We start from the raw sequence: 24561 nt of genomic DNA on the forward strand, positions 1-24561 counted from the left end.
TACCAGACAACATCATTTAAAACAATTTATGGTAAGATACATAAAGCTGAAATTGTTTGTTTACCTGTAGGAAATGAAAGATTTGGGTTTTAAGTGGAGGATCCAAAACTAGACCTGCTTGTTCTATAGTAATAATGTTTAAATAACCACTGAAATTAGGAAACAAAATTAAGAGTAAATACTGCAAATCAAACTAAGATAAAGTTGTGTTTCTTGTCGATGTTACCAACAAAGTAAGCCATCTTCTCCTGTTATTGGTCAAATGTGCTTCATTTCAAAGACGATCATCCAAACACACTGAAAACAAGGCCAACTTAATTTGATGCTCTAAACATAGGATTATTACACCTGCTTAGAACTAACGTAATGTAAGGTGTTTAACCAAGATATAAAATACCTTCCCATTTCAATTTTCCAAACCAGTGACAAATCAATAATGAAAATAGCAAATTGCTCTCCAAGCCGTGGCCCTGATGTTTTTTTGTTTTGTTTTTTATTTTCTGATTGATTTTGTTTATGACCTTTCTTTGCAAACAGTTTGCTGGCATAATAAATCGAAATCACAAGAATTATATATGATTGGAAGAGTTGTGGTTAGCCGTAATAGATTTTTTTGGTGTTTGTAATTTCTGCACTATTGAATAATCAGAACCAGTGAATCTCGAAGGTTTTATAAAAGTACAACCACAGTAAAACCTTTCCAAAACCTTGATGAGAATTTAAAACCAGGAGAACAGCATGATTTTTGTCAGCTTGTTGTGTTATGTGATGCACACAAAAACAAGAAAAAAGAAGAAAGACAAGAGCATTCATTCAAGCTGTAACCACATTGTTGCATGTTTGATGTAATTTTGCTATCCATAAATGTAACTGTGGATTTCATTCAAAGGTTTTGCTATTGATGTGTCTTAGCTATGCACAGTGGCTGTTTCTGATATGGGACATATGGGGAAGGCGGCATTAGAAAATGAGGGTGCAGAAGTATCATTTCAAATCACAAGTATCATCTTTCAGCTGCACCTTGAACAACTTTTCTATTGCTTTTCTGCTTGTGCAGTCAATGCAGAGTTGACCCCTACTTGCTGCTGAAAATAGGGACAGTATGTTACTCTATGTATATTCCAGACTGCACTGCACTTAGAATTTAGATGGTTTCTGATATTACTTTGAATGGTTAGCAGGCGGCAGAAGGAGGGGCTTGCCCAGGGGGATATTCATAAAAAAATCGCCATGGGCTCTAGATTATGGTCAAATTGTTTCTACTAACCTAACAGATACCAAATACTTAAATTCATTATTTAAACCAATAAAGGTAGCATAAATGCAATCAGTGGAACTTGTTCCACAGTTAGACAACTATTGATGTAACAATGTCACCAAAGGAAATGAGCCATTATGTAGCAAGGGTGTTCAATTACATTTCAATTACAGTTCTTCAAGCAATAAATTCATCCATTGTTGATTAAAAGTCAGATTTTCCATGTCAATCTCTCTCATTTTAGAACAAGGCATGGAGTTTTCCAAGCCCAACTATGGTATAAAATTGTAAAAGAGGGGAATGCCTGCATAGTCTAAAATTATCTATAACATATCCTATAAAAGTGTGCGGGTTAAAACTAAATTGCTCTATTAAAATCTACTAATTCGTCGGGATCCAGAACAGACTGTATGCGTCTGGTTCCATACCACCGCCCACCAGTTAGTGCTCTATAGTATACAGCAACCAGCCATGCAAGCCACAAATGGTCATGTGCAGTAACTTGTCTGCTTGGTGTGTAAATACAGCCATTAGGACAGCATTATGAAACTGTTTTTTTTTTTTTTTTGTTTTTTAAATGAAAGCTTGTAGGAAGCAAACACTTAAGTTGCGACAGATATTCCAAGCAGGTCCGTTTCATTGGTCTGGGAGAAAATAACTCCTTGCTGTGAGTCTCTAAGTCAATAAATCCAAAACAATATTGCAGTCAAATGTAGGCAGTAGCTTTTATTCTTGTCTTCTTTGGGTTTCAGTTCATGTCTTTTACATAAAGCTACAGTACGATGACAGCTGTTAAAATCCCACAAGGCCTACTGCTCTGCATACACACTGTGATTATAAAGAAAGAGCATCAATATTGCTTAAGACCTCGGCTCCAATAGCACAGCTCCTCAGTACAAATGTTATCTGAGAATATGACAAGAGGTTATTATCTCTGACACCGAGGAGATGCGCAGGATTAAAGCAATCCATGCCTCTGTTTAATGTATAGGCACCTGGTGAACCAGAAAGGTTTGACTCTGTCTTGCTGCTGCAATGTAATTTTGTGCATTTGACAGAAGCTAATTCAATTGAGCGATGCCAAGTAACAGTTGACTTGTGTGTGCGCTGAGATTCATTGTATTCACTAAGACAGATGGAGAAAATAAGAACACTTTGAAAACAAGGGAAACAAGGAGCCCAGGCAGGCTGGCGGGAGATTGAGCAGGTTGGTTGAGGAGAGTGTATCTGGCAGGCGGTGAAACACATACGTTACTTCAGCGTGCGTGTTCAGAAGCTTATCCTTTGAGCCAGATGTGGTAAAAGACATCACACCTGTCAGATCGACTCCATCTAGAAAAGACAGCGGGGAGAAGATGCACAAATAAGAAGAATACTGTCTGTTGATGCGTTCATATGATTCAGATGCATCAATGTTGCTTTCACTGGAGCAGTGAATACTGAAATGTGCAAATACGTTTATCAGTGTGTGCCACAATTATACCATCTCTGTTTCAATATGTCTTTGAGTTAAATCCAAACATTGTTATAATACAAACAGATTAGTATGTTACAAATAAAGAACCTTTTAAACCTCATTCCCACCTAAAACAAAGACAACAAGTCTTGCAAAGTTTCAGCCACATGCACTATAGTTAGTTTAAGTGAGTAACTAGAGACTTGTGATATACACTGTAAAAGTAATTGTGAAGTCAGGACGACATTGCAAATTCAAATGTTCAGGCTATCCTCCCACACAGAGTCTCGTTTCCTATTCCAGAAATATGAAAATCAGAAATTGTTGCTGAAACTGAATTTCATCCTCCAAAATGTTTTCATGCTTGAACATTCAGGTCACGGCCAAAAGAAGATCCTGAATATGGAATATTTTAAAAGGGCCACAACTCCTTCTTTTCCAAGCTGTTGTTGTCAGATTGAAATCAGCTGAAAAGGGTCTCACCTTTATACAGACTGATATCAGCTTCAGGCTTCGCGTCAGGAGCCACGCACTCAACCAAGTACTTTTTTCCAGCCACCCAGGGTGTTGTCAAGTCCATGGTGAAATATGGCTTCAATGGAGGAACTGCAGATATAAAACAGCAATTACATTTCAGATTAACTCCAAGGTCGATATTACAGTGCCTTGCAAAAGTATTCATACCATGTTGAACTTTTTCATATTTTCTTATATTCAAAATAGAAAGTACAATAAACTTTTACTTATTAGATCAACACAGAGTGGTGCCTAGTTATGAAGTGGATGCAAACGATACGTAACATTCTTTTTTACTTGTGAAAATTAGAAAAGTATGGAAAATATTCAACCCCTCTTAAAAACCTATTAGAGCAATTCAAAAGTCATTTAATTAGTAGAGTTTGCCCACAGCTGTTGAATATTAGTGAACAATCAGCATCAAAGACAAAATAACACACCAGACAGGCAAGGAATAAAAATATGCCACACCTGTGAGGTGGATGGATTACCTCGGCAAAGGAGAAGTCACTAACACAGATTTAGACAGATTGGTGAACAATATATGAGGGAAATTGGCATTTTGTGTACGCAGAAAAAGGGTTAAGCTCATGAAAAATGGGGACAAAAACAGTGTTGCATATACATTTTTTGTTTATTGGCAAATCTTTTGCAAAGCTTCAAAACAGAGGTTTACAGACATTATTCATCCAATCCCAATGAGACTGAGCTATTTTGCAAAAGCAAAGTTTCAATCCCTAGAGTTGCAAAATTATTAGAAACACACCTCAAAAGACCTGCAGCTGCCACACAAAGGCTTTCTAAATATTACTGACTCAGGTAGTTAAATAAAAATGCACATGACATTTTTCAGACATGTATTTGTACATGTATCATTTTCCTTCCACCTGACAATTATGCATTACTTTGTGTGGATTTCATATAAGATTCCTAATAAAACACTGAGATTTGAAGTTATAATGTAAGAACATTTGAAAAGGTTCAGAGTGTATGAATAGTTTTGCAAGGCACTTTAATTTATGCAATGATCTGAAATCGACAAAAGAACATGTAAGGGTTATATTGCCATGCTGTCAAAGATTTGAGTGAACAACAGTAAGGGGTGGATGTAAATCTGTGTTTAAAATTTCAGTCTCTAAGAAGAGAAAGACAGAGAAACCTGTCCAGTGATAACTTATCTCTCTCTCTCTCTATCACCTCCAAGCTAAATATGCTTTCTGGACTGATCAAAGCAGGCTTTGTGTCTTTGCTGTTCGACATTACAATTCTTTGATCTGACCATGAATAGGAATTCCAGACTTTAAAAAAGTAAAGGAAAACAACAACAGCAACATAGCTTTTACCACAAGGGACCAAGAATCATTTGGCAGGAAATTGAGAAATATGGCACCAGCCTAATTATCAAAGAGATTCTGTTGATCTATCAATTTCTACTAGCAAAACTCTGTTATGTCACGCTCAAACTACAAAGAAAATGTCCATCTATTGTGCCAACTTTGAGAGAGTGGGTGAGTCTGTAGAGCTAGAGAGCATGCTTACAGTGAAGGTTGTTTTTCTTTCATCAGAGATCAAGTGCAGAGATTGTCTGAGCTGAGAAATAAAACAGGTAGTTGGTACATATAGAAAGGATAGGTGGAGAGAGAAATAATGTAATATGTCAAGAGTAAAAAGTTAGCATGAGACTGCTAAAAATCTTTTTTTTATAAATCTGGCCAAATCAGCCAACCATTAAACAAACAGCATCTTTCTGCCTTTTTCAGCACCTACAATCTATCTTCTACCACTAGGAGTAGCTGTTGCAGTGTCCAGAGTCACTCACATGCTCTGGGCTGCTATTGAGACAGATGAGATGTGGCTGCAGTCTCAAACTGATTTAAAAGAAGCAATTGAATCTGTGTGGACTGTGATGGGTTACCCAGAGCACTGCAGAGGTGCACGCGGCAATAATGAGATGCATTTGTTTGTTTTCTTCCCCCACCCTCCCCCTCCTCTTCCCTGAGAAGTTGACTGGGCCATGCATCTATTGACAGCCGTTGCACTCTCAATCTATTCACAGCAGCACAATTCACATACGCGCATCACTTGTTGTGCTCAAGGAGTGTCTGGCAGCCCAGCAAATCCTAAAAATGAGAATAATGTTGTGTTTGCAAATGAGCCAGGCAGGTTTCTAATTTCTTCCTCATTTGCTGAAATGCAGTCCTGTCCCTTATATCTCTCATTCACTCCATCATCCCTCTCTAGCAGCCACTCACCTCCCTCCCCTAAATGCTGTCCTTCTTGACCACTGCAGGTAAACCGCAGAAGTGAGAAGGAAGGTGTGTTCTGTCTTGGACTAGGACTTCCAGCTTGCCATCCATCACATCCACTCAGGCACACCATGTGATCAGATAACCCCCGATAGGGAAAATTTACACATGCAGTGCATACTTATGTAGGCCTTGCAAAAGTATTAATGCCCTTTGAACTTTTTCATATTTTGTCACATAAAAACCACAAATGTCAATGCATTTTACTGGGATTTTATGAGATTGAACAACAAAGAGCACTCCATAACTGGAAACCAGAGGAATCATGCAAGTTTTTTAATATATTGTTTTTCAAAAATAAAATCTGAAAAGTTTGACATGTATGTGGTTTAACCCTCTAATCTAATAGTTTAAAAAACCACTTTTCGCTGCAATTACAGCTGCAACTTTCTGGGGGTATGTATCTACCATTTCTGCACACATTAGAGACTGAAACTGTTACCAATTTCCTTTGCAAAATAGCTTCAGCTGTTTTGAAGATTGACTTTAAAAGAAAGGATCTTCCTTTTAAAGCCTATCCCTATGGTCACCTGACCACTACCTGACAAGTCTTATTGGAAGGAAATCGTCTGTGAACATCAACTTTCTAATCTTGGAAGAAAACTATAATTAAATGTAAACCATTCCAACTGTCATAGCGCTTTAGGGTTGTTGTCCTAGAAGGTGAATCTGTGCCTTAGTCTCAGGTCTTTTGCAGCCTCTAATATGTTTTCTCCCAGGATTGTCCTGTATTTAGCCCTTTTCATCTTCCCATCAATCCTGTCCTTACCTGTCTCTACTGAAGAAAAGTATTTCCACAGTATAGAAAGAGCTGGAATGAAATGTTTTAGATCATCGTATTCATGTATTAGAATGGCCTAGTCATAAATCTGAGTGAGATTTTTTTTATTTAAACTTTAAAGCTGATGTTCACAGATGTTTTTTCTCCAATTGGAGAGAGCATGGTTTTAGAGTATCACTGTGCTTGGTGTGCTTGTGTTCTTTCTCCAGAAGTTGCAGGACTGGTGTCCTAGAGCATGGCCTTGGCTTAGTGCTGCAGTCACAACTGACTGGCATCAACTAATCTGCTTCAGAATATTGTAGGAGCTCCCTGAGCTCAACCACTACCGGTAGCAAGTCAAGCCTTTCCTGAGATTTTCTTGAAACTCTTTATTTTTGTATATTTATTTTTTTGTCTTTTCCACTCCTGCAGAAAGCACCTGAGAAAGTACTCAAGCAAAGATCATTGAGCCTCTATTACTCCAGGCCCAAGGAGCATTTGGGCCCATCTCTCACCTTTTCTTAAACTCCTCCGGAACATACATCTATCTCCATGGTCATCATACAACTCATTCTATCTCAAGCACTCCTTGCTCTTCAAAATTCCTGGTGTAACCCTTGCTGTTCCAGATACCCGAGCAACCCAAGCCGACCAGTTTTGATTGCTATAAAACCTCTAAAACTATCTGGTCACTGAGTTTTTCTGCTTGTGGGTCACAAAACTAAATCAGAAGATGACAGCTTTATCTATTTAGAGAAGAATGGGCAAATATTTTAGCCAGATGTAAAATGTTGGTAGAAACACATCCTAAATGACTTGCACCTGTAATTGCATTTTGAGGCGGCTTTTCAGACTAGGAACGCAGGGTCCACATTTACTTCTCAAAACAAAACAAACATGCACCATTTTCACTTCACTTTACATATATTCACTACTGTTGTGTTGTGTTATCACATAAAATCCCAGAACAATACAAAGGAATTTGTAGTTCCAAAGTGACAACATGCAAAAGGGTTCAAGGGCTATTGATACATTAACAGGGTAGTTAAATGAAAAACAAATCACAAAACAAATAGATATTTTAGGTTATTTTAGCCACGCACCCAGAGCAAAGCACATAAACAAATATGTTTTATTTTGTATGTTTTTATAATATTTTTTTCTAATTAACTCCTACAACTCCATTGCCAGTCATTTCATTTTCATTAGCATCCACTTGCCCTCTCTGTCTCTTTCTCTCATTCAGGTATATATATACATATGAACACCAAAATATATATGCAAGGACTTGTTCCTGCAGTTCAGAACACAAACAGTGAGCTGCAGAATTTGAATTATTAGACAAATACAGACGGATGGAGGGATAAGGCAGATAAGAACCAGATTAGCAGATGCACATTAAAATGCATAAGCAGCTCTTCCCACCTATCCCTCTTCTTAATTCACATTATTTCCTTTGTTCCGTTGCCACACAGTAATCTGAAGATAAGCTGAAATCTACAGTTCATGCAGAACTGCACACCTACCCAACAAAGTGACACAAGTGAGGGAAATATAAAGATGTATATTTCACTTTGCTTTGAGTGTGTTCATGGGCTAACATGTGATACTAACATGATTCTCTGAATGATGCTGGCCAAGGATAAACAGCCTCTAAGAAGCTGATTGTGCTGAATAGGATGGAAAATAATGGAGATCTGACTTCTTAACAGCAGACACACTGCACTCATCAGTTTTATTTCTGGGGAAAAAAGCACACACACAGACACACACACACACACATACACACACACACACACACACACAAACACACACACACATCAGTGCTCATGTGCATACTCAAGTGTATTTTTATTTTGTGTAAAAACACACTTGTGCTTACACATATGCAGGTCTCAGGTGTGTGATCTCTGGCAATAAAAGCAACTCTAACAGAGCTCTATTTTAGCTTATCGTATCTATCCCAGCACTTTTCCCCTTCCTTCCTGCAGTTTCATTGTTTGGAGGGAAGATGTTAAACAAATGTGTAGGATGAAAATCAGATCCTCACACAGCCACCCGATCATTTCTTCATTCAACAAAATGTAACTTTTTTTGACTGTATTACATAACTGTTAAATTCCCTTTTTGGAACATCTATACCTCTCATATGGACTCTTGGGAGCAAAGCTAAAAATATATCACAAACACACACACATTCATACATGGTTTGAACTCATCCACTTGTAAATGTGTTGCAATCATTTATTTTATCAGTGGTAAAAATATTTGAAAAGCCTTAAATAAATAAATAATAAAAAACAAATTTTTTTTTGAGCAACAGGATCTCACATGGGAAATTTGAGAAAATCCAATAGATTTCTTAACACAATCACCAATCTTACTCTTTTGCCACTGTTACTACTCTATATAACCCCATATTGCCAATAGCAGAGTATTTAATCTTCTTCTATAACATTTCACAAGTTTGGAGCGTACAGAAAGGGATCTTACCATCTGTCTTTAGAAAATTTCTCTCTTTTCTTCAGATTACCACACAAGTTTTCTATAGAATTAAGGTTGGGAATAAAATGGCCAATGAGATAAATTGATTTTATATCTGACAGCCAAAACACTATAGGCTCCACCGTCACTTTACTACACATTTAAACCTGTAGCATGCACAATTTGATCCCTAGCTAAGCCAGACAGCCCCAGACCTTTTGAACATTCTGTTACATGAGCACCGCAGCACACACACTCCATGTATACTGTACAAGTGCACTGCTGCAAAATCAATGCAACTGCAACTCAAATAATGCAAATAATCTAAAAACAACACAGGCTAATCTACACCTTGCTTTATTTCTGCACTGTTAAAGATTTTGTCATCTTGGCATGTCGGATGCTTGAAACTGAAAGTGACACTGAGAGGTTGCCCTGTGTTCAGATAAATTCAGCTTATATTTGTCTGAACACTTGAGGGCACTCACATAGCATTGCGATTTCAATGTCAGATGCTCAGTTTATTTTTAAACATGAAAATAAATAAAATGAGACACTAACATCACTGTAAATGTAACATGGCTGGTCCTGGTGCAGTTGATTACTTCCACACTCTTGGTCACAATGCACATGCACTATTCAGAATGTGAGTGTATCAAAAGTGACACACATATTTTAAAGATGTGAGAGGATTTAAAACTCCACAAAATCCCTTGATTTACTCATGTTTAGACCTGCATATGTTACATTTGTCAGCATACATAACAAGAGACTGTTACAGCAACTAGTGTCATCTGACCAATACTGCGTCCTAAACATCTTGCTCACATGTAGGTTGCATCTATTTGCTGTTACAGAGACTAAGTAACACCGAGTTCTGTTTCATTCCTTCCTGACTGCCAGTGGCAGTAAACAAAGTAGATATGTCTCCTCGCGCTCCGCACAAGTCGAGATTAAATGTAAACAAAGTCACGCACGTGACACGTAGCCCACCTGGGCATGCGTCTATAAGTAGCACGTGGAAGGCTACGTTCCGTCTCTTTGATCTTCTCGCTGTCAACCGTCGCGTGTTTCGCAGGTTGGTCGCTCCTATAAGTCCGTGTTTCGGCGCTTATTGGGTATTGCAGGTCTAAGAGAGGTAAGCACACGGTTTGTGTGATTCGGCGTCATCCTGCCTGTGATTTTTTTAGTCGGAGTGCTCTTGTAGGCCTCTAAGGCTGTGGTTGACGTTTCTCTGGTTCTGTGTTAGCAGAATTCTAGTAGCCGGAAGCTTGATGCTGGTGCTTCTTTTCCCCTGTTGAGACTGGGTGGGGAGGATCGGACAGCTGCAGTTTTCAGGTGAGTGGAAGCTGGATGTTCTGACCGCGTTCTATACTGCACAGTTCTCACTCGGATTGCCTGGCTTGTGTCTGTATAGGAAAGCAGTGTAATTAAATAGAGGCCTCTGATTGCGTTCTTCAGTTTTATTGAAGTCCTCGCTCAGTTGGCCTGGTGCCTGCCTGCATTTCCCACGTCTGTGATCGGGATGCTGGCGTGCGCTTCATATGGGGCTCCTCTACAGGTAGAGGACGGACATGATCTGTGCCTCAAATGCCTGGGCGTGGATCATCTTAGGGAAGCTCTGACGGACCCATGCATGACCTGCAGCGTTTTGCCGTTGGCTGTTAGAGAGAACAGGCTACGTCAGGTGGAGAATCTCCTCTTCGCGGACGAGCTGCCACCCTCAGGGATGCCTCAACCGTGTTCTGGGAGGTGGGGGGATGCACCAGCGGAAGAATGCCGCAGCCCACGGAGGAAGAAGCCTCGGCTGGAGCGCCCATCTCGGCAGGAAGTGAACTCTTTGAGGGCCGAGGTGGAGAAGCTCAAGGCTCTACTCAAGGCCCCAGATCCCATGCCTGCCTTCCAAGCAGCAGCAGCTTGGGAGTCGGGGGAGGACCTGGAAGATCATGGAATCTCTGTGAGGGCTTCCAATTCAGAGTTCCAGTCCCTCGAGGACCAACGGGACCCCTTCCCAGACCCTCGGGATCGGGAGAAAGGGATCCCCCGAGAATTGGAGGAAATGATGGCTCAGGTAATTCCCTTGGGTGTTCAGTTAGCTCTGGCCCAGGAGAGGAGCCATGCCCGCTACGGGCAATTATTTTGGCAGCCTTGGCCAAGGTTGACCTGGACAATGCACCCGTGGCCCGGTCAACGGGAAACCCGTTTTTTCGGGCGGCCCCTCCGTTCGAGGAGCCACCGTCGCCGGCCTTCTTGGAAGAGCTTCGGCGCTGCTGGAGGGATCTTAGAAACTTCTCCCACCATGGTCGGGACGCATGGATCCTGGCGTGCATGCGCAATCCTGGGGATCATGGTCTGGAGCCGCACTGGGTGACACAAATGACGCAGCTCTCCAGGCCTTTGGACTCATGTCCAGGGAACTTGGTCACCTTTTGTCCACTCTGGTGGTCACCCGACGCCAGATCTGGTTGGCACAGGCCCCGATCTCGGATGACTGTAGGCAAAGCTTGCGGAGGCTGCCGGTGATACCGGGCCAGCTGTTTGGACCGGAGGGCGAGAGGGCACTGGAGCGCCGTCGGCAGTCCAGCCAGGCCCCTGAAGCTTGGGGTGGTCGCAGCGGGGCCATGGGACCCCCTGCTCCGCAACCCAGGAGATGTGACGGGTGGGACCCGCAGCGTCAGTTTCGAACTGCCACTCCCGCAAAGTTTGCGCAGCAGAGCCGCGCTGTGGCAGGAGCTTGGCGGCAGCCCGGGGTGGAACGGGCACCACCTTACGGGGCTCTGGCAGGCCCGGACAGGAGCCGGCGCCCCCCCACAGGCCGTAGCAGGCGGCAGAGGGCGGCCTGAGGGCTGCAGGCCAATGGCGGGGAAACCCACTGCAAGGATGCATGGGTGTTAAGAACTATGTCCCAAGGGTACAGGCTGCAGTTCCGCCGTCGGCCTCCACCCCCATCGGGGGTCAGGGTGACTCCCGTCACAGATCCTGTACGAACTGCGATCTTGCTGCAGGAAATAAAGACACTGCTGGACAAGGAGGCCATAGTGGTGGTCCCGCCACATTCGCAGGCCGACGGGTTTTACTCAACCTATTTCCTGATCCCAAAGAAGGACGGTTCCCTTCGGCCGGTGTTGGACCTCAGGGGGCTGAACCACTTTTTGAAGGTGCTGCCATTTCGGATGCTCCGCACCTGCGACGTCCTTCGGGTAATCTGTCCACGCGAGTGGTTTACATCCGTGGACCTGAAGGACGCGTACTTCCATGTTCTGATCCACCCAGGACACAGGCAGTATCTGCGATTCGCCTTCCATGGCGTGGCTTACGAGTTTTCAGTCCTGCCGTTCGGCCTTTCCTTAGCCCCTCGGATTTTCACAAGGTGCATGAAGGCGGTACTGAGCCCTCTGGGCCTGTCAGGATTAGAGATCCTGCCATATTTGGACAACTGGCTTATCTGTGCCCCCTCCTCCGGCTGGGCGGATCGAGCGACGTCAAAGGTCCTGGCCCACGTCAGAGCACTGGGGATAGCAGTGAACTATCAGAAGAGTTCTCTCATCCCGGCCCAGCAGGTGGTCTTTGTCGGCAAGGCCTTGGAGTCAGTGGCCATGCTGGCTCAGCTGACCTCGGACAGGGTGGACAGGATTCAGTCCCTGCTCCAGTCTTTTGGGGCGGGGGCGGCACCCCCAGTCAAACTGTGGCTGAGACTGTTGTGGATGCTGGTGGCGGCCTCGGCTCTGACGCCTCTGGGGTTGCTTTATCTACAACCCTTGCAGAGGTGGTTCAACAGCCTCCACATGGACCCCAGGTTGCACCGGCAGGTCAAGGTGCGGGTTACACCCGGCAGCACAGTGCTCCTCCGTCGCTGGCGGGACAGGGCATATCTGCAGCATGGGGTCCCCCTTGGTATGGTCCCTGCAAGACAGGAGGTGGTGACTATGGATGCATCACCTCTCAGATGGGGAGCAGTGTGGCAGTGCAAGTCTGTCCAGGGGCTGTGGGGGCTTCAGGAGGGAAGTCTGCACATCAATGTCCTGGAGCTCAAGACGATTTATTTGGCGCTACGGCACTTCTCGCCCTTTCTTGAGGGCAAGCACGTGCTCGTCAGGACGGACAGCACCTCAGCAGTGTTCCACGTCAACCACCAGGGTGGGACCAGATCACTGCAGTGCCTGAGGGAGGCCCAGAGGTTGTGGACCTGGGCATACCCTCGCTTCGCCTCCATCAGGGCAATGCACCTACCGGGGACGAGGAACTCTGTGGCCGACTATCTGTCCCGACAGAGGCTGCCCCCCGGGGATTGGAGGCTGCATCCTCAGGTCGTACGGCAGATATGGGGTCGGTTTGGCAGGGCCCAGGTCGACCTTTTTGCCTCAGGGAGCAGTACACATTGCCCCTTGTGGTTTTCCCTGGCGGAGGCCAGCTCCCCACTGGGGATGGACGCCCTAGCGAACGCATGGCCAGCCGGCCTGCTGTATGCCTTTCCCCCGTTTCCATTGCTTGTGCCCACTCTCCACAGAATGAGGTCGTCGAGCCTGAAGGTTCTGTTGGTTGCCCCCGAGTGGCCCATGAGGGTCTGGTTCCCACTGCTCCTCAGTCTGCTGGATGGGGAGCCATGGCGGATCCCAGTCAGGGCAGACCTGTTGTCTCAGTTGGAGGGGAAGGTTTGGCACCGGTCTCCGGGCCATCTTCTCCTCACGGTGTGGCCGCTGAGGGGTGCTGGCAGCCCCCGATGGATCCGGAGCCCTCCATTCAGCGGACACTACAGAATGCCATAGCTCCGTCCACATTGAGGACTTATGCCCGTTGCTGGCAGCATTTTGCTGAGTGGTGACCCAATTTCGTGTTCCCTGCATAATATTTTGAGGTACCTGCAGGGTCTATTGGATGCCGGACGGGCAGCATCAACCCAGAAGGTGCACCTGGCTGCCATTTCAGCCACCCACGTTGTGGATGGCAGACGAGTGGAGACACTCTATTGGGTGTCACAGTTTCTCCGGGGTGCATGGAGGCTGCGCCCCACGTTACGGAGACCGGCGGCAGCATGGGACCTCTCACTGGTGTTGAAGGCCCTGAGTGGGCCACCTTTTGAGCCTATGGTGCTGCCCCATTGAAACTGGTGTCTGTTAAGACTGCTTTTTTGTTGGCGGTAACAACTGCCAAGCGGGTCAGTGAGCTCCATGCACTCGCCATCACCCCTACCTGCCTGTGTTGGAAGGCAGGCGGGTCCGGAGTAACGCTGTGGCCGAACATAGCCTTTCTCCCTAAGGTTCTGCCCCCAGGCTACGTGAATATAGCCATTGAACTGGGGGCATACTGCCCTCCCCCATTTCAGTCCGAGGAACAGAGGCTGACTAACATGCTGTGCCCGGTCCGGGCATTGCAACTGTACATGGTGGCTACAGGCGCTATTGGCCAGTCGGACCAGCTGTTTGTGTGCCACGGGGGACAAAACAGGGGGCGAACCCTTTCTAAGCACAGGTTATCGCATTGGGTCGTAGATGCTATTGCGCTGGCTTATGAGTCTGTGGGGGCAGCTGCCCCTTCTGGTGTTGGGTGTTGTGTGCCATTCCACCAGGAGTGTGTCTACGTCCTGGGCGGCACTGAGGGGCGTGCCGCTGGGTGATATCTGCGCGGCGGCGTCATGGGCAACACCGTGCACGTTTGCACGCTTCTACCGTCTCAATGTGGCACATGAGTCCGCACTGGCCTCGGCAATCCTGCCTCTGGCCCCTTCTACTAACTGAGAGGTGGGTGACTAATGCATTCCTCGTGACATTGCTGGCATAAGTCATCCACTTTGTTTACTGCCACTGGCAGTCAGGGAGGAAAGAAACAGAATGGAAGTTACGCTGTAACTATGGTTCTGTGAATTCCTGGATGACTGCCAGTCACACTGGTCACTCGGTACTTCTCCCCTTCGAGAAGATCCCAGAGACCGAACGTAGCCTTCCACATGCTACTTATAGACGCACGCCTAGGTGGGCTACGTGTCACGTGCGCGACTTTGTTTACATTTAACCTCGACCTGCGCGGAGCGCGAGGAGACATATCCACTTTGTTTACTGCCACTGGCTGTCATCCAGGAATTCACAGAACCATAGTTACAGCGTAACGTCCGATGTCAATCTTTGCTGTGGTCTCTAATATTTTCTTTTTCCTTCCCTGTCTCCTCACAATGTTCGGTGAAAAGATAATCATGATGCCTGTATATTTTGACCTTTCTGGCAGACCCAAAGGCAATCCTGTTGGTTTTGTGTACATAGGCGTGCATGTAGTGGGCATCTCAGAGGTAATAAATGTGGGAGTCAAACCCGCTGTGGCTGCAGGTGTATGGCCTGCTGCAGGATACGGAGCTGCTAAAGAGCAGAATGGAGCGCAGTCATTTAAAAGAGACGTCTGCAGTCTATGGCTCTTGCTACCCAGCACCACCCGCCATCCCTCCTGGCAGCCCATTGATGTCAGAAAAACCTGCTCTCCCAGAGACCGAACGTAGCCTTCCACATGCCACTTATAGACGCAGGCCTAGGTGGGCTACGTGTCACGTGCGTGACTTTGTTTACATTTAATCCCGACCTGCGCTGAGCGCGAGGAGACATATCCACTTTGTTTACTGCCACTGGCTGTCATCCAGGAATTCACAGAACCATAGTTACAGCGTAACTTCCGATGTCAATCTTTGCTGTGGTCTCTAATATTTTTTTTTTCCTTCCCTAACTCCTCACAATGTTCGGTGAAAAGATAATCATGAGTGCACATCCAACCTTGTTTGTCACAAGTCCAATTGTTTAAAACCATTTACTCATTGGTGTGACCGTGGCTGTGACCAAGGTTAGGTGAGCACCTATTTTTTATAGTTTCGGACTGATGAGGATTAACACATGCCTTCGTTAATTTGGCATGCACTCTTTTCTTTCCCATTTTAAAGAGAAAGAGAATTGGGTCACATCAAATTAATACCGGAAGTCATGGCTACCATTTCAAAGTTATTAGACACTATGATCAACTTAAGTATAGCGTACAATTAGAAAGATACTTCAGTTCTATTTATTTTACAGGACTTTTCAGGGGTACCACTGAGTGTGGCATCTAATATATATGTGTGTGTGTGTGTGTGTGTGTGTGTGTGTGTGTGTTTATACTGTGTGTGTGTACTGTTTATATTATTGTTTTATGTTGCTTTTTACTTAAATTAGATATTTCATATTTTTACATTTTTCTATGTGAGATTATGCTTCCGCAATAAAATATGAATTTATATTTAGGCTTTTCATACATCTTTATCAGGGATGCCAATAATTTGAGGGTGCTGTCTATGCTAATTATACTTTCAAAATAGAACTGAAAGCAGCCTCTTAAGTATCCCCTTTTGCTATTAAGCACGACGTCCCCTGGTAGTTTTGAAGGCAGAACCTGACGTTTTAGCATCAGTCGAGCACTCTAATATGCACACCATCACACCAGTGCATAACTCATCAACCTCTGATGAGAACATGTCTTTGGTAGCTGTCAGAACTTTTTAAGAACAAGGATGAATAAAGTCGCTATCCTTCGTGTTGCTTGTGCCCCATTTATAAGTTGCTCCATTATTTATAACAGGGAATCAAAAAATGAAGGCTCATTATATACTCTTCAAGAGCTAAACTCATTAGTTACCGCCAAAACCTCACCATAGCCATGGTTCCTAAAATGTCCTCTAACCTCGAAGCAGTTCTGATAATAAGCTCATACACATAGACACACATGCCCAAACGCATGCGTATATTTCTGTAAGACCCAGCCGAATTAGTAATTTGGTCTAAAACCAGAACACATCAAAAAAGCTGTTTTGAATGTTTGCAGGAGCGTGATGAGAGACAGGGTTGTTCATTAATAGGATTAAATGCTAAGGCTAATGGTATAAACCAAGACACAGGATGTGTCAGGTATGTGATATGTGGCACTGCGCAGGGTAAGTTTTAGCAGCAGAGGGAGGAGGAGGAGGTGGGGGTTTCAGCAAAGGTTGTTATTGTCATGGATTACTCACTGCCACCTGATCTGCCTATAGCAGTAATCCCCTATCTAAGCTCAACAGAAAGGCAAAAACACACAGAAGTAATGTTACACCAATAGATATGTTTTGAAAACATCTTTGTAAGCCAGAGGATGGGGCCATAATTGACATTTCTCTCTCTTTCCCCAGCTATTCATTTCCTGCTGTGATTTATCTTGAATTAGATGATTACATGATACCAATTTTACGACCAGTTTGGCTTTTTTTGTATATTCCTCCCCCTCTCTCATAAGCCAGGTCTTCATAAAGGGTTTATAGTGTTTTGATTTGATGCAGAGCTTGATGGGATCCGGCCACGGTTGACTGGCCGGGGGGGGGGGGGCCTTGGGAGCAATTGTCGCCTTGATGGAGGAGTCTATGGGAAACTCATCAGAGACATTGCTTTTCAGAAAGGATGCAGACTTTCCAGTCCCAGCTCAGCACTAACACAAGATTGCATTCATCGGCTCATTATGAAGCCTCTGATTTTTCTCAAATTTTGAATCACATGAACAGCTGGAGTGGAACCAATGATCCTTTGGGACAGACATTTTCAAAGAGCTTTTAAGGTCGTTGCTTCATTCTTTAACCTTTTTGACAGGTGTAGCTGTCCATCCTGAAATGTAAACAGCCAAAAAACATAAAACCACCCACTGTCAAGTGTGGACAAGACTTATTATCTGAGCGTGTCAGAAAGATGCCCGATGCTACACAAACATGATGCCTGTATATTTTGACCTTTCTGGCAGACCCAAAGGCAATCCTGTTGGTTTTGTGTACATAGGCGTGCATGTAGTGGGCATCTCAGAGGTAATAAATGTGGGAGTCAAACCCGCTGTGGCTGCAGGTGTATGGCCTGCTGCAGGATACGGAGCTGCTAAAGAGCAGAATGGAGCGCAGTCATTTAAAAGAGACGTCTGCAGTCTATGGCTCTTGCTACCCAGCACCACCCGCCATCCCTCCTGGCAGCCCATTGATGTCAGAAAAACCTGCTCTCTTCCCAGAGGAGAGAGACTGCTGAAACTGCCACAGCAAAAAAAACCTCAACACCCCTGTCACAACCCACAACCGTATTCACCAAAGAAAAAGCCTGAGCACAAGGGAGAGAGGAAGAAATTCAGTGACAGAGAAAATGGGAAGGGAATGGGGGTGGGTCTAAGTAAATGAACTGTGCCTGGAGAAGAAAGGTTCTTTTAGAGTCCTTTCCTGACCACATATGGGCTCATTCCCACAGGCAAGAATGATGGTAGAGGGTCGTTATAGAATGACAACAGGTGGTCCAGTGTAGTCTTATAATTGCATATGTTTCAATGCATGTTGAACTATTCAGTCACCTCTGTAATAATTTATTCTGTGCAAGAAAGAGACATGAATTCCCCTTTAGGCAACCCAAGCTGCACTGTTACTTTTATGTTACAGCTGCTGGTTAAACCATCCGGACCCACCGGATGAAGCATGTGAAAGAAATAAAAAATAGTTCAAGAGTTAGAAAACTTCTCACAGTAATTGTAATCTACAGGTGCATCTCAATAAATCAGAATATCATCTAAAAGTTAATTTATAAAATGTATACTCATAAATTATATAGATTGATTACACACAATATATTTCTGGCATTTATTATCTTAATTTGATGATTATGGCTTGCAGCTAATACAATTTCTGTCTTTTTAGAAACTAGAATATTGCATAAAATCAATAAAAAGGAAGTACATGCAGTATGTTATGTTTAGGTCATTCTATGGCGTACACAATCATGGGGAAAATGCTGACTTAACAGTTTTCCAGCAGATGGTCTCTGACATCCTTCACCAGCCACAAAAGGTTATTACTAAAGAAGATGGCTGTTCACAGAGTGCTCTATCCAAGCATATTGTTGGAAAGTTTAGTGAAGGCATAATGTGTGTTTTTAAATTGTCCAAAAGGAAGATTAATACTGCAGCGTTGAGAGGACTGTGAAAAAAGCTCTTTTAAGAGTTTGGAGGACATTCACTAGGTGTGGACCTGGGCTGGGGCCAATGCTTTAAGAGTCACACACAGAATTATCCAGGACATGCAGATTTCATGGGCCATTTGACCTGCTGCTGCAGTTCACTGTTTTATCAAGTCTGGCCAGCAAACTCACCTCACCCAAACCCCATAGAATCTATAAAGTATTGTCAAGAAGAAGATAAGAGTCAACAATGCAGACAAGCTTTGCTATTAAATCTTCCTCAACACCTCAAAGTTTTATTTAATATTCAAAGTTTCTGAGAAACTGCAATTTGGGTTTTCATTAGCTGTAAGTCATAATAAAATACATTATTATATCACTCTGTGCAAATATATTACTGTGTGTAATAAACTGAAATAGTATATGAGTTTCATTTTCAATTAAATTACTGAAAGAAATTAGCTTTTCTATGATATTCTAATTTATTAAGATGGATCTGCACGTCCTCAAACGGAACTTTTCAGTTTTACTGTACCAATGACACATTTAGTCGCTGCTTCAAATTCAGCAGCCTTATCTTAAAAAAAATGAAAGATCTTTATCAATATAAATGAATATTTAACAGCCCTTTATATGCTGATTACTGGTCAAGAGGTCATGCATGTTATTGGAGTACAGATAATGCTTACTGTGCCTTTTTGAACACATGCCCAACTATTGACGGATGGACGGACGGACGGACGGACAGACAGATTGATAGATGCTTATTTCTTTTCTTTACTTTGTACTGTGAGAAAGACAAGACTGGAGACAATTGCATCACTGCTCTCAGACTGGCCAGCTTGACACTCAAAGAAGGCGTCATCTTCAAGTTGGGCAATTTCAATCCTGAGATGATATTGTCCTGCAGCAGAGACACAGATGGAGACATAATTTTACTTCAGTACAAAATTATTACACAAAAAACATGACAATCATATTAGTGTGATTAATCTTTAAAAGTCATAATTGGGTTAAATACATATCAGACTATGATAATTTACATTGGAAAGGGAAATAAGAGGTGGTGTGCCACCAATGATCTTCTGGTATTACAGTTACTACAGGGGATTACTGCTATAGGATAGCGCCGCACAATGGCAGCCCACTGCTCCCTGTAAGGGATGGGTTAAATGCAGAGGACAAATTTAATTGTAATGTACATGTGCAATGACCAATAAAGATTATGATTATTATTATTACTGTAAACAGAACAGGTATAGTTTCTAGTCAGAAGAGCTGTCTAATAGAAAAGTAAAGTAGTGCTAAATCTATAAAATAGCGTTCACCTAAACTGCTATACACTTTACTTTTAAACCAGACAGTTACTATGAACAGAAATGCTTAGAATGTTCCATTTACAGGACATGTTTGAAACAGGACAATTATCAAGGGTGCACCAACTCTTACCTCCATTTCCTGTAAAAAATAAGCATCAGCTTCTGTATAATTAACCAAAAAATTCAACGGTTCATAAAATAGAGCTTGGGCAAAGCTTTTTTCTTTATTTGATGAAGAGACTGAAGCTTACAGCTGCTCGAAGAGGTACCAAGACCAAAGTGGACTTCCGCCAACTTAACAACTCCTCAAAAACGTTATAGCAGTTAATGGAAATACTATTTTCTGAACCTTTAAACTATAATCACATTTCTATTTGGTGGTAATTTCAACAGATTGTTTACAGGGAAAATGGAGGTTGGAGGTGGTGCAACACCAATGATCTTCCTGTGTGAAACACTGTAAATGAATTAGTTAAATAATTTCCAGTAAGTATAAGCACTATAAAAAGCAAACATATTGTAGCAAGTAAGTAGTTACTTAAGTAGTTACTTTAACCGCACCACCTCCTACCTTAATTTCCCTTGTAAAAAAATTATTGACATGAAATAGCATTCGCAATAAAAACTATACCAGCTCCGAGTCTGTGTCTTTGTAAAACAATAGGGGTTCTCTTTTTTCTTGGCCCCTCTTTGAGTAGCTGTTTGTTTGAGTCTCCAGGGCCAGAAAATAGGACAGAAAGGATTATTACTAAATGAAGACAACAAGAGTTTTTTGCTGCAGTGAAAAGTTACCAGAAAGTTACTTGTAAAATCCTGAACCATCCTGAACCACAGCAATACATAGGTTTATGAACAGTCTAATTATATACCCTTCCCAAAAATGCAAAATATTTGCAAATAAAAGCATTTCAAACACATAAAAGGCTTTTCAGTTGTTCTTCAATATACCATAGAAAACTGAGAGTAAAACCAAACAATGCTTTTTGTCAATGACTGCATTTGTTTCAATACATTTTAAAATTCCTAAAGGTCTTCCTTCTTGTGTAATGACAAGAGAAGCTCTTTACAACTTATAAAAAAAGAAAATTAACAATATTCAGTGTTATCTGGGTGACCTAGCTAAAAATACACAATTTCCTTGTAGTTGTAGAATAGAAACATCAGACTCTTTGAAAATCTCTAATTTCTTGCTCCAGGCATTTCAATTGATATGCAAGTTGCAATTTACTGTATTCTGGAAGGATTGTTTTTCTTTTTTTTGCAGGGGTTTCCAATGCGGTGAATACAATCCAATCTCTAATTCAAAACACGAACTGAATAAACTGCCTATTATTTGATGCCAGAGTCCTTCACTATGTATCTCCCCTCTGCTAGTCTGACATGCCAATGGGGCTTGATTTGTTTGATGCGTTGCCACAACCTGTGGGGATTAGATGATGCTCACTGTTGGTTTTCCAGCTCCTGATGGCTCACAGCCCACTAACATGTGGAAAATAGTATCTTGGTCTGACAACCACTCAGGCCTGAAAACGCATGTGTCAAGTAAGCTGGCAAGATAATTAACACCAACCAGAAGCAATTTTCACATCTAAGTTATCATTGAGTGCAGAGAGAGGCAGAGACACTGAAGTCATTAATCACGTTCCTCTTTTCTGAAATTATTCACAAATAGTGCAATCAAGTAGCTGCAAGTGTGTATTTATGGCAGAGGAGATAGTGGAAGGCAGAGATGTAATGTGCCTATTTGTCTATTACTTTGTATTTAGCCCGTCTAGATTAGAACCTTAGGAGTCTTTAGGATAGAGTATAGATGTGTAGACATATTGACTGCACTGAAAGTAAATATTCACTGTGCAAATCCACATCATTGGAACCAAACGGCATATCTTGCAACGTTAAATGTTACTTCTAAACTTGGGAGCCTTTTCAATCTGTTTTAAGACATAATTGCTTCCAATTCCACTGAAAGAAGATTCCGCAAATACAAGAAAGTCAGAAAGTCTCTCATTTGAACATTTGATACCTTCAGTGAGAATCTATATACAATGTAAATAGTCATAAACATAAAGTAAACCATTAAATGAGAAAGGCGTTCTAAAACTTTTGTCAGTGTGTGATTGTGCATGAATGGGTGGATGTCTGATTGTAGTGTGAAGCACTTTGGAGTCCTTGATAGAGTGCTATACAGGTGCAGGCCATTTACCATTCTAGATTTTTTTTTTTCTTTCTTATTTAAGTAAAACTATTGTCCAAAAATGTTCATTTTGTTATAAGTGAGCAAACATACTTGTCAAATAACTGCAAGTGATAAAATGGTATTTTACAACATTGTGCAAAGACGAACTCATCTGATGATATGATGGTTTTCTAATCCAAATTTTTTTTAAAGGTTAATTCTGATCTTAGCAAAGAGTAAGTGGAAACAAAGAGTAAAAGGTCCACATAAGATATTTAAGATTTATGATCAACAGTTGAATGGTTTATTTAATACCTAGTCTGCTGACAAAAGCAGGTAACATGTTCCAGAAAACATTGAATTTTACAGTTTCAAATCACTTCTCACTTTTTCCTTGGAGCTTTCTTTTACTCATGTCATACTGCTTTCTCTGTTTCACCAGGTCTGAACTGGTTTTAAGTAAAAATGAATGAGGTTTCCTTCTGCTGCACACAATTTGACTTCTGTGAACGGTCTGAAGGCTCTTTATCGCTTTCTATTTATTTTTCTTCCTCTGTATGAAATTACAGACTTAAAGGAAATAACGTTCGATAAATGTAAGAACTTACATGAAACTTTTACCTGGACTAATAAAACTGGAGAGTAAGGATTTTTCATGTTTCATAAATAACACAATCAATCATTAATCAATTTGATAATCTTTTATACTAGTTAAATTTGAATAATTATGGAAAATATGGAAAGCTTGGTGTTATTTGTGCTCATTAATAATTACATTTTGCCTTATTGACTAGCTGCAGGTCAAGTATAATTAAATCGCTGCTTGTGGGCCAATCATTGAAAATAAATTAACAAAGACATACTTCATGCTTTAGTGCCCTGAATAAGCTGTGTTATCAGCTGATCTGTGTTTGTCTTTACAATAAGACCTATTACACAACTCAGCCTGAGACCCTACAGTAGATTAGAACTCATGTCATTCCATATTTATATCAATTCTTCAGCTTCAGGGAAAAAGGAAGAGGCAAAAGTGTTCTACATTTACCTTAAGTGTGTGTTGAAATCAATGCTGCCCTCTCTTGTCTCTGTAAATGCATACTTTCAAGCTCTTTAAAGCATAAATAAACACACCTGATGGTAACAATCAGCAGAACTGGTGGCCTATCAAGTGCAGTCAAGTGTCATCCTAAATGATTTGGCTCTTTCTGGGCAGAGGAGAGTGATTGCATACGTCAGTCTGCAGTTACTTTTCCTGGAAATTGTACCTGTGCTGATGGAGATGTTATTCATGGGTGAGTGGATGAGTGTTCGGCATGTCACATGTTCCTGTGGTTCATGTGCTAATGGGTGCAGGTTCTTATTTCAGTGCTTCAGATCTATTGTTTTTTCTGCTATTTCCATGTGTGCTTTTATTGATGTTGCTTTGTATCACTAATAAGTGGACAAAATTTTATTTTAGTACCATAAAGGTGGATCTGACTAAATAAGTTAATTGAAAGTTTGTTTTTTTCAGTGTTTTATGTGAAAAATTAGAGTCTGTTTTTTTCAGTGTTTTATTAGAAAAAATGAGTCTTAACTTATATAGCTTAATTATGCAATGAGTGATATAATTAAAATACTTCAGAATATTTTAATATTACAGAAGACAAAACTGGTGCAGAAGTGTTATATCCATGTTATGACCTACATAGCCACAAAAGGTCATTGATGAAGAAGCTGACTGTTTACAGAGTGCTATACTCATTCCCTGTTGGGAAAATTGTGAAGCAAAGTCTGTTCTTTTTAGAGTTTCTGGGAGATTTACAAGGCATGAACAGTAGCTGGAGTCACTTCAAGAGCCACCACACACATACAGGTCCTTCTCAAAATATTATCATATTGTGATAAAGTTCATTATTTTCCATAATGTCATGATGAAAATTTAACATTCATATATTTTAGATTCATTGCACACTAACTGAAATATTTCAGGACTTTTATTGTCTTAATACGGATGATTTTGGCATACAGCTCATGAAAACCCAAAATTCCTATCTCACAAAATTAGCATATCATTAAAAGGGTCTCTAAACGAGCTATGAACCTAATCATCTGAATCAACGAGTTAACTCTAAACACCTGCAAAAGATTCCTGAGGCCTTTAAAACTCCCAGCCTGGTTCATCACTCAAAACCCCAATCATGGGTAAGACTGCCGACCTGACTGCTGTCCAGAAGGCCACTATTGACACCCTCAAGCAAGAGGGTAAGACACAGAAAGAAATTTCTGAACGAATAGGCTGTTCCCAGAGTGCTGTATCAAGGTACCTCAGTGGGAAGTCTGTGGGAAGGAAA

At 42.1% G+C, this 24561-nt stretch overlaps 1 protein-coding gene across 5 annotated transcripts in view; it reads right to left on the bottom strand.

Moving 5' to 3' along the window:
- nphs1 (NPHS1 adhesion molecule, nephrin) overlaps nucleotides 1-24561 on the bottom strand; it is a 94393-nt gene that overhangs the window by 41542 nt on the left and 28290 nt on the right. For 4 of the 5 annotated variants that reach the window (XM_047358028.1, XM_047358019.1, XM_047358003.1 and 1 more), the window contains exons 4-6: nucleotides 19515-19637; nucleotides 3198-3320; nucleotides 2509-2590 (exon numbers count right to left, since the gene is read on the bottom strand). In XM_047358028.1, the coding sequence (XP_047213984.1) occupies nucleotides 2509-2590; nucleotides 3198-3320; nucleotides 19515-19637 (328 nt within the window). Of the gene's footprint in view, nucleotides 1-2508; nucleotides 2591-3197; nucleotides 3321-8789; nucleotides 8929-19514; nucleotides 19638-24561 lie in introns of those variants that run through there. The other variant, XM_047358037.1, reaches the window with a different exon arrangement.

This window comes from Girardinichthys multiradiatus, chromosome 3 (assembly GCF_021462225.1).
Source record: "Girardinichthys multiradiatus isolate DD_20200921_A chromosome 3, DD_fGirMul_XY1, whole genome shotgun sequence".
Classification (NCBI taxonomy): Eukaryota; Metazoa; Chordata; class Actinopteri; order Cyprinodontiformes; family Goodeidae; genus Girardinichthys; species Girardinichthys multiradiatus.